The sequence below is a fragment of the Lampetra fluviatilis genome, chromosome 60 (assembly GCF_964198595.1).
Source record: "Lampetra fluviatilis chromosome 60, kcLamFluv1.1, whole genome shotgun sequence".
Taxonomy (NCBI): Eukaryota; Metazoa; Chordata; class Hyperoartia; order Petromyzontiformes; family Petromyzontidae; genus Lampetra; species Lampetra fluviatilis.
In genome coordinates, this window is record NC_136334.1 from 7,755,246 (window position 1) to 7,768,927 (window position 13,682).

At 53.2% G+C, this 13,682-nt stretch overlaps 1 protein-coding gene across 1 annotated transcript; it reads right to left on the reverse strand.

Moving 5' to 3' along the window:
• Positions 1–5,563: 5,563 nt before the first annotated feature.
• Positions 5,564–12,662, reverse strand: LOC144950971 (uncharacterized). The gene is made up of 7 exons (XM_078881159.1): positions 12,602–12,662; positions 9,893–9,990; positions 8,696–8,824; positions 7,665–7,862; positions 7,156–7,290; positions 6,346–6,434; positions 5,564–5,733 (listed from the first exon to the last, which is right to left on the reverse strand). Exons 2-6 carry the CDS (start codon positions 9,945–9,947, stop codon positions 6,391–6,393), a joined length of 561 nt encoding a protein of 186 aa, XP_078737285.1. The 5' UTR covers positions 9,948–9,990; positions 12,602–12,662; the 3' UTR covers positions 5,564–5,733; positions 6,346–6,390.
• Positions 12,663–13,682: the final 1,020 nt, after the last annotated feature.

Genomic DNA, 13,682 nt, shown 5'->3' on the forward strand with positions numbered 1-13,682 from the left:
CGCTCCGGCTCGCTTCCTCCGTGTGTCAATTTTGCGGCGGCCACATGCCGGCAACCCGCGTTGCCCAATTCTCGGTTTCGTGGAAATGTTCTCGCTGCCAATGCACCACGCGCTCACGAGAAGAATCCTCGGAGTGAACCTCACAGCCAAACCACGAGATCGGCGAGTTTGACAGAGCCGGTGAATCTGGGGGTCGAGGTCCTCTTGAGCGCGAGCGTGGGGTGACCACCTGGGCTGCCCAGCCACGCGCTCGGGGCGGCCCTGGGGTTCAGGGTTGCCTACGTCTGATTTACAAAGGAACAAACCCCACACCCCCCACCCAGGGCAACACCATGGATGGAGAAATATTTCACGGTGCCACAAGACGATTAGCACGGTCGGCGACGTACGGCGCGAAAGAAGTTCCACATACGGTGCATGAATACGAACGTGTAAATGCATCGTCTCGAGCGGTGTCATTACGGTGACGAAATAAAAACCACCGGCACTTCTCACGTCCTGGGAAGATTGAACAGATTTGGTGTTTTTTTTTCTTCTTCCCCAGGGGCAACATTGTGGACGAACAATCCCGGGTGAAGCCAGGACAAGGGCACGTGCCGAAAGTGGCGGTAGAGGTGGCCATGGGAGGTAATGACAGGTGAATCAGTTGTGAATGCGAAGGGACTGGTGGCCACGGGAGGTAATGACAGGGGAGTCAGCTGTGAGTGCGAAGGGACTGGTGGCCACGGGAGGTAATGACAGGGGAGTCAGTTGTGAGTGCGAAGGGACTGGTGGCCACGGGAGGTAAGGACAGGGGAGTCAGCTGTGAGTGCGAAGGGACTGGTGGCCACGGGAGGTAGTGACAGGGGAGTCAGTTGTGAGTGCGAAGGGACTGGTGGCCACGGGAGGTAAGGACAGGGGAGTCAGCTGTGAGTGCGAAGGGACTGGTGGCCACGGGAGGTAGTGACAGGGGAGTCAGTTGTGAATGCGAAGGGACTGGTGGCCACGGGAGGTAGTGACAGGGGAGTCAGCTGTGAATGCGAAGGGACTGGTGGCTACGGGAATGATCGAGAAGGGGGCGTGGTCAGGCGACGGAAGAGGACGGTGGAGTCTGCCGGTGGAGCGAGCGTCCAGAGTTGGCGAGAATGATCGAGAAGGGGGGCGTGGCCTCGGTCGGTATACAAGGGAGATGCGTGGGAGACTCGGGGCTGTTGCAATGGAGTCTCCGCCTGATGTCAAGTGAAGTGTCTTCAATAAAGTGCCATCTCAATTCGTCATTACACAGACAATTAATTATTTAAAACAGGAATTGGAAGAAGGAATAAAAACCTTATTCGTGCAAATCTGTCTCGGGGAGTGGACCAGGGCGCAGCCGATACATCCGGCCGGCTTGCACAGACATCCCACAACTCAGCCAGAGACGATGTCTCATCATCATCATCATCACAGCTGTCAACCCATCACGGTTTACCCCGTGTTCTTGTACAGGGAAATTGAGTTTTCAGGTCCACACGGCGTACAGCCGTTTCTATACGGGCACAAACAAATGTCTTTGTGTTTCTCCCTCGTGATGGGATGAACGTTGAGATTTATGAGGGACACGGGGTGACCAATAAGGAATACGGAGTAAGCCGTATGGGCTGAGGGCTATGTACGTTGAACCTCTTTCGCACCGTACGTAGGTGCACAGGAAATCATCTTCCACCCTCCCACGACTGCGAACACTTTGTCAGGACCTTGCTGCAAAGAAGAGGAGTCTTCAGAGTAAGCGAGGGCTCTGCCCGGGCAAGCGAGCGTAGCTAACAACAGATTCACGATTTCACCAGTTCTCATGGAAATCCAATAATGATTATTACTTTAATCAGAGCTTTAAAATGCCACGACACATCGGCGCACCTCAAGCAATTCACCAAATACACATCAATTAGGTAAATACATCAAGTCTGCATTCACCACACATTTATTGTGATACCAAGATCACACACACACACAAATGTACAACACGTGGTCCTTGAAACCGATTGGCCTGAACCTGAGGTGCAGTTAAAATGGCGGTGCTTGAACTCACAAAGCACGCGCTCAAGCAATCGCCTCCAACATTTATTTGACCGATAAACTCGACCACGCTTTTACAGCCCACTCCAGGCTGCTCTTCCTGGGCTGCCCAGCCCGGGCTGCCCTTCCTGGGCTGCTACTGCGGAAACTGCTGCCCATCCCGGGCTACGAAGACCGTGCGGGGGCAAGCGCCGTTGTCGAATAGCAGCGGCGCCTTTGAAGGCCGCCGGAACCGGCACATGACGACGAGCGGGCCTGGACCCCCCCCGAGTGGCAACGTTTAACAACACGCCGCACCGGGCACTCATTTTAGGCTGAGTCGACCTAAGGGGGGGGCGGTGGGGGGGGAGGGACCCGAGGATCGGTTCAAGAATTCGTCACTCGCGCCGCTTGTCGGTCACCGCTTTTCGGGACAACATTAAACGTTTCGGGGCTCGGCCCTTTTCCAGCGCCTTTTGTCGCGCCCCAGATTTGGAACGCTCTCCGCTGAGATTCCTGCCCGTTTAGAAAGCCGCTAAAACCCCCCTCGTTCTTATTTCCTAGGATATGTTCAGTAAACTACAAATGCTTTTTTTTTACTTTCTGTACGGAACTGTGAAAGCCCTTTGTTGGATCTGCTGCGCCTTTATAAACACTTACAATACAAAATAAATATACAATTGTTCGCCGCAAATCTGCTGCCAACGCTTATCAACTTCCTCACAGATGGACCACGGGCACGCTTCCTGAGCTACGCAAGGACAAATATCCCCCGTGTAGCCTTTACCAGGCTGTTGGCGCAAGTGCCGGCACTGTGGCACGCGTGGGGGTGGCCAGCAACCACGTCCCGGCCGCCTTTGTCTCCCCAGTGGCGATTTCACTACACACTAAGGCCGTCATAATATATATGGGGGGACGACGACACACCCCCCCCCCCCCCCAATATTCAAATATGCTCAAAATGTCCCCCTCCCCAATATATTGCTATAAAAAAAATTTGCTATGCCATGTAAATGAAAATAATAATTTGCTAAACCTTGGCCACAATATCTGGACGTGTCTTCATATAACAATGCATAGATTGCTGTTTATATGATTGTGGTTATGGTTGTACTTTAATCATCCCTAATCTCTGCCATTACAAACAATGAAACAAGAAAAGGTAAAAAAAGAAAAAACAGAGCAATGTAATACAATACACTATTAGACGTTATTGTACAAAATAAATAAAAAAAGACTATCCCATGTGTTAGTGGATTTTTTTAATATTTTAGGCAGGAAATACGTTTTCAAATTTAGATTTTTTTTTCTGGGGGGGGACCCCCAGACCCCCTGGAAGATTTGGTCCCCCCCAATGTTGACTCCATGGCTACGGCCTTGCTACACACCGCACCAGCTACTCATTTGAGGCTGAGTCGACCTAGGGGAGGGTCAGCCGACCGGTTCAGATAATAATCGTTCGTCTGCTGCCCGGCGGTAGGGGGCGATGTTTTCTGAACTTGCTGTGCATTGCATGCAATGTGTGACGACTCAATTGCATATTGGTCACCCCCGTGCCCTAAAAATCTCGCATCATCATCATCACGGTGGCTCGGAGATGTTAACTACCTCGCCTGGTATACAGGAGGTCGGTGGGTTCGATCCCGACATTGACGACTGCTGTATAGTCGGAGTTCGCATGCCTGTCAACCCCTTATCAGTGCCTCTACCTTATTAGAGACCGCTTCAGACCATTACTAGTCACCCCGTGCCCTTTATAAATCTCAACGTTCATCCCACAAAGTCCCATCACAAGGTAGAAACACAAACAAAGAGACACAAACATTGTTTGTGTTGCCCGTAGACCAGAGGACGAGGTTCAAAAGAAAGCTGTCTTTGTTGTGGACCAATCAGTTTCAAAGACAATGCCATCATATTACCAGAGTATGTTTTTTGTTTGCATTTTGACCACAAGCATTGTGGTTAATGCAGACATGATTCCTTGTAAAAGGTTTCAGTTTGGTGTTTTAACAACTTAACAAAGCTGTTTTGTTGCCAGATAAAAGGGGGAACCCTATTCTCACATGTTGGTACTGGCAAAGGAGGTCCCATGATATTTATATATAGTGTACAGTATATAAAAGTTAAAACCTTCCGTAAACCACTTGACTTCGGTGTGAGCCACCCCCCACCCTGAACATCTCTCATCTACTCATCTCTCTCTCTCTAAACCAGCTCAAACCTCCCATAAACCACGTGACTCCTATGTGCCCCCCCCCCCAACTCTGAATCCCTCCCCCTCTCCCCCACCGCGGCCCGCTGTGAAAACCGACGCCGCTCCTCCGCGCCAGCTCCCTTCTGCCCCTCCTCGTACGCGCGCGCGCGTCTGCACGTTGGACTTCTCTCGCGCGTAGCACCCACCGCGCTCATCAGAGGTTCGTGCGTGTGAGGTTTTTTCCCGGCGCAGTGCACGAACCGCTGCGCAAAACCGCTTCCGCCACCACCTGCCATATTTAGCATATCGTTAGATTAAGCTTACACCTTGCATAATTCCCCCCCCCCCCCCGCGAAACGAGGTATTGTGGAGTGATAAGATTAGCTCCGACCAAACCACGGACGCGAAACGGATTACACAATTGCAGTCTCGCCATGAGCAATGGTACCGGTGTGGAGGAAGGAGTGAATAGACCGTGGCCAATTCTGATGAAGACCATAATGATCACAAGATCCACATCGCTTTTTTGTTACCTAAATACACAATTTAACTTTTAACCATCAAGATTAAAGCGCCAGGGTGGCTCAGCGATGACAGGACAGACACGTGGTTAAATAAACACATCCCTGCAGACCTTTTGAGCGTCATCCACTTTGTACGCTGGGTTTTCTCCAGCACCATTTGGTGGCTCGGAGATGTTGACTACCTCGCCTGGTCTACAGGAGGTCGTGGGTTCGATCCCGACCCTGACGACTGCTGTACATTTGGAGTTTGCGTGTCTCTCTCTCTCCCCGTGGTGAGATGTTGACTACCTCGCCTGGTCTACAGGAGGTCGTGGGTTCGATCCCGACCCGGACGATGCCTGCTGCTGCATATTTGGAGTTTGCGTGTCTCTCTCCCTGGGTCGCGTTGAATTGTATCCGGGTCCTCCGGGTTTTCCCTCCACATTTAGAATAAACATCACGCGTTTAGAGTATTTGGCTGCTATACATTTCCACATGACAAACCACTTCGTTGAGATATAATTTCTGGCCAGTTCAAAAAGAAGAGCTCTATAGCTTTCGTGGGCATTACCTGGTGAAATTAAAAAGAGTTTTTTAGCATTTAATTTAAATATGGAAGGTGCCAAACATCCCAAGGCAAGACCCTCGTGAATTCGAATCTTGAGACTCAGTCGTGAGACTTTCCAGGAAAATAACTTTACCGTGAATACTATGTTCAACTTTAGATTTGAAGCTAATCGGAGGTGCGTGCGTGTGTGCGTGTTTGTCTTTGCGTGTGCTTGTGGGTGCGTGCGTGTGCGTGCGTGTGCGTGCGTGTGCGTGTGTCTGTGCGTGTGTCTGTACGTGTGCGTGCATGTGTGTACTCGTGCGCGTGTTTGTCTGTGTGTGCTTGCGTGTGTCCGTACAGGAGTACGTGCGTGTGTGCGTGCGTGACCGCGAGTGCAAGAACGTTATCCGACGACGCGTTGGGTGGGGGGCACCGTGCCCCCCCCTTCTCTCTCCAGCGTCGCTCACACTCGTGACCTGCAAAAACAAAAGCGAGGAAGAAAAATCGTGCCTTTGCGTGGATTCCCGTCACACTTTCCAACGTGCAGTTTCGTCCGCGGATCTCCACGGCACGCGCCCACAACAATTTCGACGATTATTCACCGTCGTGATTGACGCTCACGGCGATTATCTGGACTGATCCTGGGCTGTCCCCTAGGTTTATGTAGCCTTAAATTAGTACCTGGTACCATACCTGTCAACGCGTACGGTTTACCCCGTATTCTTGTACAGGGAAATTGAGTTTTCAGCTCCATACGGCGTTCAGCCGTTTCAATACGGGCACAAACATGTCTCTTTGTTTGTGTTTCTCCCTTGTGATGGGACTTTGTGGGATGAACGTTGAGATGTATAAGGGGCACGGGGTGACCAATAAGGTCTGACTTGGTCTGTAATAAGGTGGGGCACTGAGAAGGGGTTGACAGGTTTGTAGTACGGCGGGCAAACATCATCCTGGAGAGACAAAGGTGACCGAGGCGGGGTGCTGGCCGCCGTCACCGGCGTTCGTAGGTGCTACTCGCTAACAGCACTTGCCCCAACAACCTCTAAAGGCTACACGGGGGTCGGGGATCTTTGTCTGTGTGCGGGTACCTGAGTGACGTGGGATGAATGGAGAGGTGTCGTCGTCCCCACGCGCTACACAACCATTGTTCCTCGATGCTTCCAAGCGGCGCAGCTCCCTGGCGCAAAAACAAAGCGAAGGAAATTCGTTCGATAATTTCGTGAAAAATAAAAAAAAACGAATTTCTGAACGGACTTCTAAAGCGGCCGAATTCATGGACGGCTCAACCTGGACACGGTCAGCTGGCAAGCCCCTCCCTCTGCCTCACATGGACACGCCCACTCGACTACGAGCCCCGCCCACCACTCAGGTAGCCCCGCCCACTAGTGACGTAGCCACCGCACACCACTCAGGTAGCCCCGCCCACCACTCAGGTAGCCCCGCCCACCACTCAGATAGCCCCGCCCACCACTCAGGTAGCCACCGCACACCACTCAGGTAGCCCCCCCCGCCATTACTCTGGTAGCCCCGCCCACTACCCACGTAGCCCCGCCCACCACTCAAGTAACCCCGCCCACTAGTGACGTAGCCACCGCTCATCACTCAGGTAGCCCCGCCCATCGCGCAGGTAGCCCCCCCCGCCATGACTCTGGTAGCCCCGCCCACTACGCACGTAGCCCCGCCCACCACTCAAGTAACCCCGCCCACTAGTGACGTAGCCACCGCTCATCACTCAGGTAGCCCCGCCCACCACTCAGGTATCCCCGAACCCACGACCTCCTGCACACCAGGCGAGGGAGTTAACATCTCCAAGCCACCGTGGCGGCAGGATTCCAGCCTTCGTCCGAATGTGTCGCTTGTGGAGCTGCAGTGGGGACTGCCCGAGGGAAGCGCGCCACCTTCGTTGCCGAAGCAGAGCCACCTCCTCCAGAAGGTGACGGAGACGAGGAGGAAGAGGAGCGTGAAGCAGGAGATCGCCACGAAGGTGGCGATGCCGGCCCTGCAGGAGCCAGTCCCCCAGCAGCTGCCACCATCTTTGCGGGCACAGCGCCAGACGATACAACAACACAAGAGACTCAGAAAGACAAAGATTCACCCGGACAGCCCAAATTGTTGTTAGCGGAGTAGACGCGCCTATGAAGGCTGGCACGGCACACGAAGGGGGTGAGTGGCCTTTGTCTCCCCAGTGGCGATGTTTACTACACACCGCACCGGGTACTCATTTTAAGACTGAGTCGACCTAGGGGAGGCCCAGGACCGGTTCAGATAATCGTCAGCGGTTGTTGGCCGTGAGCGGTGAATCGAACTCAGGTAGCCGGGGTTCGGAGCGCAGCGTAGCGCTAACCGCTGCACCACCGCTCCCCACAAGTATCATCACCAGCAGCAGCAGCAGTAGAATGATACCCACCGTCAGCTGGAGCTGGTTTGTAAGAGGAGTTCCGTGTGGGATGCGACGAGGGCACGTGAGCTGCTTTGGGACCCTCTGAAGGAAGGTCCGTTCGGACTTTGAAACCATCAGCAGAGCCATAGTCGTAGCCCGCCTCGTCCAACTTCTCCTCCTCAACTTCGTCGTCATCGTCTTCGTTTTTCACGTCCAAATCTGGGGCTGGTGGTGACATCGCCGCGTGGTGGGGCGCGTTTGCCGAGAGGTTGTGGTTGGTATCACTCGTGCGGCCGCCCCGGTATCATTGTTGCTGCCGGTGTACGAACCGACACGCGTGTGTGCGTACGAACCAACACGCGTGTGTGTACGAATCGACACGTGTGTGCGTATGAACCGGCACGTGTGTGTGTGTACGAATCGACACGTGTGTGCGTATGAACCGGCACGTGTGTGTGTGTACGAGCCGACACGTGCGTACGAACCGACACGCGTGTGCGTACGAACCGACACGTGTGTGCGTACGAACCGACACGCGTGTGTGTACAAACCTGTATATTTGGAGGTTGCATGTTCTCCCCCGTTGCCGTGTGGATTTTTCTCTCCACATTTAGAATCAACGTCACGCGTTTAGAGTATACATTTTCACTTGATAAGCCACTTAATTGGGCTATCGTTTGTGGGCAGGTCGCTCCTGAAAAATAACTAAATAGCTCAGTGGGCCTGACGTGCTAAAATAGAAACAACAGTTTGTATGTTGATGTTCTTTCGCACCGTACGTAGCCAACGTCGCTAAAAGGAGGCGCGGGGGAAGGACAACAATCTAAACACAAGAATCAGTTCTCAAGGAATGAGTTTGTCAATCTAGATGATGATGATGATTTAAAAATGCGAAGCTCCCATTGGCTTCCTAATATTGGAAGGAAGAGCGTTCCAGACGGCCACAGAAGCAGCGCCTCTGCACCCTTAGCCCTGCCACCGAGAAACGAGGCCAAACGCAGCGACGGAGCGCGGTCCCAGCGAGTCAAATATCCGAAGCGACCGCGACAAGCGATTACCGCCGTGCTGGTGGCGATGGTTCATCGACGCCGGCGGAGAGGGCCGACCGCGTCCACGGTCGTCCGTATGAGCTGCAGCGGGATTTGTCAAAGTGGCCTTCATCCAAACCGCCGGGGGAGATTCTGTGCCTGGAAGAAACATTTAAATCGACGAAGATTTTTTTTTTACTTTCACGGAAGAGACCTTTGTCCCCACTGTTGTGGGATCGCAAAGACGGCCCCGTGGTTCTCTGATTTATTTTCAGGCTCATCCGGTGATATTCGTGGCCTCAGAATCTATTTCCGGTTGAGGGCCGTTCATAAATGATGTCGCGCGATTTTGGACGATTTTTGGCCCCCCCCCTCGTCACACGGCGTCACAAAAAGTCAGACCTCCCCTCAAATGTGACGTCACTAAGCTCTGCCCCCCCCCCCAAACCATATTTCCATTTTGAAAATAAAACATGCTTCAAATCGCTTTAGACTATTGTCATTGTAGTGCGTATTTAATGTAGCGCTGCACTCTGATGTTGTAGGAGTGTTATAACAGTTAGTGTTGTTATAACAATTCTACATTTATTTAAAGTTGCGCATTTTGATGTGACGTCACATTTCTCAACCCCCCCCCCCCCTCGTAACACATCGTCACAAATGTCTGACCCCCCCCCCCCCAGGTGCGTGACGTCATTTATGGACGGCCCCTTGGCCACGTACGGTGAGAAAAAAGCTCAACTCTACGTACGTACGCATCGGTTAACAGTCCATTGCGTCAGTGGGGGCGATTCAGTCCATCGATTCTCTCGCGCTTGGGAAGGCGGCAGCAACCAGCATTTGAAGCGAAGCCCTGAGTGGTCGGGTCGGCCGCGGCCGTTGTGAACCCTCTGAGACAGGCCTCGGAGTGGCAACCCAGAGGCCACTGACAAAGGGGAAACCCTGAAACCAGATGGTGGAGGTGGTGGTGGTGGTGGCGCATGGCGCTGGTGATGATGAGACCGTAAGTTTGGCCCCTCCTTCAAGGATGTCGTGACCTGTGTGAGAGGGCGAAGGGGCCTGGTGGTTTCACGCCCGAGCAAGCGGTTTACGTCACAAAGGCCGTAACGACCAATCACAGTTTCACGCACGTGCCACGTGACGGTCAATGGTGGTGGTGGTGGTGGCGATGGCTCGAACACCCATTCCCTTCGCCAGCCCTGCCCCTTCACGTGCACAGAAACTCACCCGGGACCTCGTGCGGCAGAAGCAGCAGCAGCAGCAGCAGGGCGAGGGCGCACATCGCAAGAACCCCCCTCAACGCGTCGACCGGCAGTGTCTGGGACCTGCACGTGGCGAGGCAGGGTGAGGTCACAGAGAGGGAGCTGCGTTCACCCAGCGCCTGCAAGATCATCCAGGGACTAGCCCGTGCCAACGTCTCCCCTCTCATCTCACTCTACTCTCCTCTCCCCTCTCATCTCACTCTACTCTCCTCTCAACTCACTCTCCTACCTCTCCTCTCTCATCTCACTCTCCTACCTCTCCCCTCTCATCTCACGCCACTCCCCTCCACGCACTCTCCTACCTCTCCCCTCTCACTCTACTCCCCACCACGCTCTCTCCTACCTCTCCCCTCTCTCCTCACTCTACTCCCCTCCATGCACTCTCCCACCTCTCCTCTCTCAACTCACTCTCCTACCTCTCCCCTCTCATCTCACTCTACTCCCCTCCACGCACTCTCCCACATCTCCCTTCTTATCTCACTCTACTCCCCTCGACGCACTCTCCAACCTCTCTCCTCCTATGTCAGAACGTGTTTGAGAACGGAGCACTTTGCACCACCAGCTCACCTACACTCGGCTGGTGTTCGCGGCCTTACCAACCACACGCCACGCTGCACCACCTTCACCACCATCATCACCATCATCATCACCTTCACCACCATCATCACGATCATCACCACCATTATCACCATCACCACCACCACCTTCATTACCATCACCACCATCATCACCACTATCATCACCACCATCATCACCATCACCACCACCACCACCATCATCATCACCTTCACCACCATCATCACCATCACCACGATCACCACCATCATCACCACTATCATCACCACCATCATCACCATCATCATCACCTTCACCACCATCATCACCACGATCACCACCATCATCACCACTATCATCACCACCATCATCACCATCACCACCACCATCATCATCACCTTCACCACCATCATCACCACCACCACGATCACCACCATCATCACCACTATCATCACCACCATCATCACCATCACCATCATCATCACCTTCACCACCATCATCACCATCACCTTCACCACCATCATCACCATCACCACGATCACCACCACCATCACCGTGAGCCGTGGTTGACACACTGCTGGACTATGAAGGCCAAGTCACGTCCGTGCACGTGAACAAGAAATATTTCCATTCCTCCAAATCAGTGGCGGCTCCTGCTAAATCTCTCAGGGGGGGCAAATGTCTGGATGATTTATAAGGATAAGGTCCACCCATGCAAAGGATAAATTAACAGCTTAAGCATGTAAAGGCAACTTCACTTCTTTAATATTAATGAAAAATAAAGTGACTCTTACAATACATCTTGTTTGTTTCTATACTCACTATTAATACAATCCACTCAAGTTTCTTTTATTAAAGATTCCACTAGGTGGCGACAAATAAAATTGTTGACTGAAACGTGCTTACGTATGATGACGTAAGCACGTTAGTGCGAGCCCTCCCGGAAGCCATAGAGAATGCATTGCAGCGCCCCCCGTTCGAAAAAAAACATCTTTGAATGTAAGTCTATGGGGCCACTCGGGGCGATTCTCAGCCGGAGTGAAATCGCCCAAAAAGAGGCGGTACTCCACAAAACGTGACATGTCGCTGATTGGACTATATCCAGAGGCACAGTGACGGCTAGCGTGACTCTGTGGTTGAATGACATTGGTGGTGCGTCACCCAATCGCCCTAATGAAGAAACCGCCCCTGCTCCAAATGCCACCGACACAACAACAGCAGCAGCAGCTGCCATTCACTACGAAGTGATTGTGACGTCGACGACTGCGCTCGTGCCAGGCTAGGTGCATTCTTGAGGCCACGTGACGTGTCGAAGGCTCGCTGGCACGGACGGGGTCAAGGGACAGACCCAGGTGCCATGGGTTGACTGACAGATAACCGGCAGATATAAAGGGAAATAAATCCCCCGTATAGCCTCAATATACTGTTGGGACAAGTGCTGGTAGCGAGTAGCACCTCTGAATGCCGGCACGGCACGCGAATGGGGTGGGAGGCCAGCGTCAAACCCGGCCGGCTTTGTCTCCCCAGCGGCGATGTTTACACACCACTACACCAGGTACTCATTTGAGGGTGAGTTGACCTGCCATATCTCTATATTTATAGTACACACACAGCTACATTTAGCTGCATGCTCTTTGTTAATATTCACAGTTATTGTAGGACTAGTCATGCACATTCAATCGAGTCATTCCGCCAATCCACTGCTAGATGAAGGTCTCCCGACGCCGCCGGTTTGTTTTCTGGGGGTAATCCGACCGTACTCGAACCACGCACTGGGTGCTGGCGGCAGTCATGAGCACGTAATAATAATAAGAGTTAATTTTTATTAAAAACCCGTATGTGTCCTGACTTTTGGGCCAACCCTGTATCACACGATCTTCCATGCACGCTGCCGGTCACCCACCAAAGCACGATCCAGGGTCCCCCAATAAAAAAGAAACCCTGCTGAGCCTTCAGCAGGGTTTCGACGTCGGACGCGCCACCGAAACTGATTTCGTTCACCGGCAAAACATCAATGACACTAGCCGTGCCGCATCCCTCGTCAAGCTGCAGACGACACGCTACAGACGCTGCTGGGTCACTCCCCGGGCGTTGTACCGACTGTGGCGTAGCTTCTCACCCGGGTGATGATGTGGAGCGAGCGCTGGCCCGGCGCACGGCAGGCGAACGACGGGAGGAGAGGGTTGTGGAGTGGCGGCAGCGGGCAGCAGCGTCAACACTCAAGAGAGGGTGACTCTGCAGTCCCGCGGTTTTTGTCAAAGAGGAAACAATTCAACCTATGGCGCTATCGCCATCGCTTGCTTAATTCTGCTTCCTTTCCGAGAAGTGCGATTTCGTGATAGGACTGCAACTCACCGCCCCCCCTCCCAACCACCCTTACCCCCCCCCTCTTCGCCGACCATTTTCAGCAACAACTTGGAGAAATGACGCAATCATCTCTGCGTGTTGAACTTCTTCTGCACCGCACGTAGCCAACCGTGCAAATCGGAGGTGCGGAGAGGACGACAAAACTGAACACAGCGCAGAGAACCGTAGCGACACGACCTCACCCCGTGATAGCCGGCACCAAACTCGACCAACACGCCCACCCAGCACGGCCTTGTGGGAGCCTCGGTACATCTTCGTATGTGCGTTGAGCTTCTTTTTCGCACCGTACGTAGCCAACCTGTGCTAATCCTCCGACGCAAAGACGTACCCCGATACGGTCATTTGATTTTAGTTTCCCTTCCGATTCTGTTCCGATGACGTACAACAACAATTGCCATTCGCCACTAAGTGGCGGTGACGTCACCGCAGCACTTGTGCCAGGCTATGTGCACGTTGAGGCCACGTAAAGTGTCGAACGCCCGCTGGCAGGTCACAGGGCAGACCCAGGTGCCACGGGTTGACCGACTGAGATGATGTGCACACACGTACCGTCATTCGGAACGGGAAAGGGTTGATATATAGAGGACCGCAAAGCTTGGGCAGCTGGTGGTGCCGCCTTGCCGCTCCTCCTCCCTCCTCTTCGTGGCGCCTCTCAGAGTCGTCCTCTCCCGTCGAGAGTGAGGAGCGAACAACGTGCAAGTAAGCGACGACAATCAATCGTCAATGGCCTTGCCAGATGGTTGAATAACGGACAATGTAACTCCAACTGCAATGTACGTTGAAATGAAACCGCTCTGTTGGGACAGTGGACTAGAAAAAAATTAAAAAAGATT